A 3,234-nucleotide genomic window follows, 5' to 3' on the forward strand; every position below is an offset into this window, starting at 1 on the left:
CTCCTGTCTCGATCCTGTGTCGCACGAGATCAGTGCAACCCGGCAGATCCGTGAAAAGCTCCGCAAACCGGAATAAAATGTCCGAGATGCGGGCCTTCTCCTTCCGATCCCAACCAGCCACATCGGCGATCAAGGGATGGAGCGCATCGTCGCGCGCGGGCTTGTTCTTCAACCGAGAAGCGGTCGAACAACTTTGCTCCGCCCCGGGGTATTCCCCGGTGCGCAGCACTCCGCACGGCGGCAACGCTTCTCCCGCACAAGCGAGAGCCGGCGAAGGCGGGCTAGCGAAGGGAACAAGGGGGGACAAAAGTCCGGCCCTGTAACCGCCGCTCGCAATGTCGATCGTAATTCTGGACTTCCGAAGAAAGTCGCGGCCCAAAATCACGGGGACACTCAGCCTTGGCAGGTGGATAAAACGACATCGTCTCATCCGCCCGTCCCATCGAACTGTCAACCTTGCGGCGCCGCCGGCGCGCACTGCACCACTGGCAAGGCTGAACACAGCTCGGCACTCCCTGAGGCGAACAGAACGCTGTTGCAAGAGGCTCAACACTTCGTCTCCGAACAAAGAAGCGCTAGCTCCCGTGTCCAATAAAGCCGGGTATTCTCGTCCCGCAATGACGACAGTGATGAACGGCGCAGGCTCGCCAACGGGACAACCCGGGCGGCCTAGGGAGGGGGCCAGAATTACTTCGGCCGAACGGGCCTTCCCGCTCGGCCGGCCTCTGCGTTTCCCAACTGCGCCGGCGGCTGGGAGCAGTTGCGCATCATGTGGCCCTCTTTTCCGCAACGAAAACAGCGCAGCCCACCACGGGTATTCCCGCGATTGGCATCCCTCGGCGCGTCTCCGCCTGCCGCCGGACCTGGGGGTTGTTTCGGGCGGTTGTTCGCTGCAGAATTGTTTGGAGGCCATTTTCCGGCATTAGCCGTGCGGCGTCCGTAGGTGTATGGGTCCAAAGCGCGTGCGCTAATTTCCCACAGACCTTTTTCTTCCGCGCCGACTGCGTGGGCGGCGTGCGGCGGGTGGCGAGGAAAAGAGGAAGCTCCCTTCCACGCGCAGCGGGGCTCGAGAGCCTCGCTTGCCGGAGGAGGAGGGCGATACGCTCTTGAAGCGAGTATGTGGCCCTGTATCCGCTTCGCCTCAGCGGCTAGCTCCTCCAGGTCGCGGAACCGAGCGCCGCGCAGGTACGCCGCAAAAGTGGGGTGCGCCTGCCTGATAACCCTCTCGACGCGTTCATCGTTCGGGGCTGTCGGTTCGGCGATTTGATATAGCTCCTCCATACTCCGCACAAACTCTAGGAGCGATTCCTCGGGAGCCTGTGTGCGCAGCTCCAGTTCACGCCGCATCCTCCGATGGTAGTCCACCGGAAGAAATTCGCGGCGGACTGCCGCCTTCAGTTCAGTGAACGTGGCGGCTCGGTGACCGGCAAGCCGGTACCACTGCGCTGCTCGCTCCGTAAGCGCGACTGGCACGACACGAGCGAGCATATCGCTGTCGCTGAGCCCCATGGCTGTCTGGTAGTGCGCGAGAGACTCAATGAAGTCGGTCACGCTGATGGTATCCTCGTAGCCGCGGTAAACTGGCACTTCTAGCCTCACCAGCGGCTTTGACAGCTTCGGTGCACCCAGGGAAACCTGGAGAGCACCTGAAAGGGACTGGATCAAGCGAGTGGCTTGCTGCAGCAACGAGGTTGCATCTGGGGAAGCATCTCCGTTATGAACGACTGCGTGCGCGGCGGAGGGATCCGCGTCGGGGCGAGAAAATACTCGCGGGTCGTTCGGCGGCTCGGCGGCCGGAGGGAGAATTCGTGTGCCCAGCCCGCTGGTGTTGGCGGGTGGTGCTTCCCGAGCCTCCGCTGCCTCCGCGTAAGCGATGACAGCGGGGTCTCCTGCCGCGTTGCTCCCGAAAACGGGTGGCCTGTGCGGCAAGAAAGCCTCTCTGGTGCGAGCCAGGCTTTCAGCGGCGACGCAGCCGGTGTGAAACGGCGCGGGGCTACCGCGCGCCCCGAGAGTGGCGACGGGGGCGGTTTGCCGAAGCCCAGGTAATCCTGTGGCTGGCTGGATACATGGCTGGCCCCCAGTACTAACTGGGAGCGGCCTGGCACTTGCGGCTCTCGGACCGTCGATGAAAGTACCGGCCGGGGCTTGCAATGCAGCTCGCCCGGCATGAGAGGCGCCCAATACGCCTAAGCGCTCGCGCGCAGTCGCAGCCTCGCTAGCGCGCGCGCCACATTCCGGGGCTACTGAAGCACACCCGAGTCGCTGTGCGTACATAACAAAATCACTAGCATCCGGGGCTACGGAAGCACACCCGAATGCATTCAATACGCCTATGCGCTCGCTAGCGCGCGCGCCACCTTCCGGGGCTACTGGAGCACACCCGGGTCGCCGTGCATACATATCAAAATCACTAGCAATCGGGGCTACGGAAGCACACCCGAATGCGTTCAATACGCCTATGCGTTCGCCAGCGCGCGCGCCTCTATCCAGGGCTACGGGAGCACACCCGGATTGCCGTGCACATGTATCAACATCACTAGCAAGCGGGGCTTCGGAAGCACACCCGAATACGTTCAATACGCCTATGCGCTCGCCATCGCGCGCACCTCCATCCAGGGCTACGGGAGCACACCCGGATTGCCATGCACAAATATCAACATCACTAGCAAGCGGGGCTTCGGAAGCACACCCGAATGCATTCAATACGCCTATGCGTTCGCCAGCGCGCGCGCCTCCATCCAGGGCTACGGGAGCACACCCGGATTGCCGTGCACATGTATCAACATCACTAGCAAGCGGGGCTTCGGAAGCACACCCGAATGCGTTCAATACGCCTATGCGTTCGCCAGCGCGCGCGCTACCATCCAGGGCTACGGGAGCACACCCGGATTGCCATGCGTACACATCACTATCGCACAAACCGTACCGACTATTATCTAGTGAGCACACTCGCCGGAGTCCTGGCTGAACCAGACGCGGCGTACTACTCGGCACACTCCCCGCATAAGCTGAGTGCGGCCTCTCACCTCGCTCTACAATACCGGCGGAGGCCGGAGGGGCCGGGGCCCAGATAGCTCTCCCGGCTAGGAGCGGCGTCGACCCAACACATGTGGCCTCAGCCGACGGAGGAACGGCGAACTCGGGAATTCCCGAAACTCGTACATCGCTTTGGTCGGCGTCCACGCTCGGTGAAGCGCGGAAGGATGCGATGTTCGCTAGCGACGCCCGCGTAAG

The 3,234-nt window shown here is 62.6% G+C and overlaps 1 protein-coding gene across 1 annotated transcript; it reads right to left on the bottom strand.

The window, feature by feature from the left end:
• Positions 1 to 571: 571 nt before the first annotated feature.
• LOC144180215 (uncharacterized) lies at positions 572 to 2,274 on the bottom strand. The gene has a single exon (XM_077708595.1). The coding sequence runs from the start codon at positions 2,272 to 2,274 to the stop codon at positions 688 to 690; it is 1,587 nt and encodes a 528-aa protein (XP_077564721.1). The 3' UTR covers positions 572 to 687.
• Positions 2,275 to 3,234: the final 960 nt, after the last annotated feature.

Source organism: Haemaphysalis longicornis, unplaced genomic scaffold (genome assembly GCF_048455015.1).
Source record: "Haemaphysalis longicornis isolate Haplotype H1 unplaced genomic scaffold, Haemaphysalis longicornis Haplotype H1 scaffold_4, whole genome shotgun sequence".
NCBI lineage: Eukaryota > Metazoa > Arthropoda > Arachnida > Ixodida > Ixodidae > Haemaphysalis > Haemaphysalis longicornis.

Bases quoted from the DNA above. Each gene is read 5' to 3' on its own strand.
- LOC144180215 (XM_077708595.1), bottom strand. From the start codon at position 2,274: ATGTACGCACAGCGACTCGGGTGTGCTTCAGTAGCCCCGGAATGTGGC.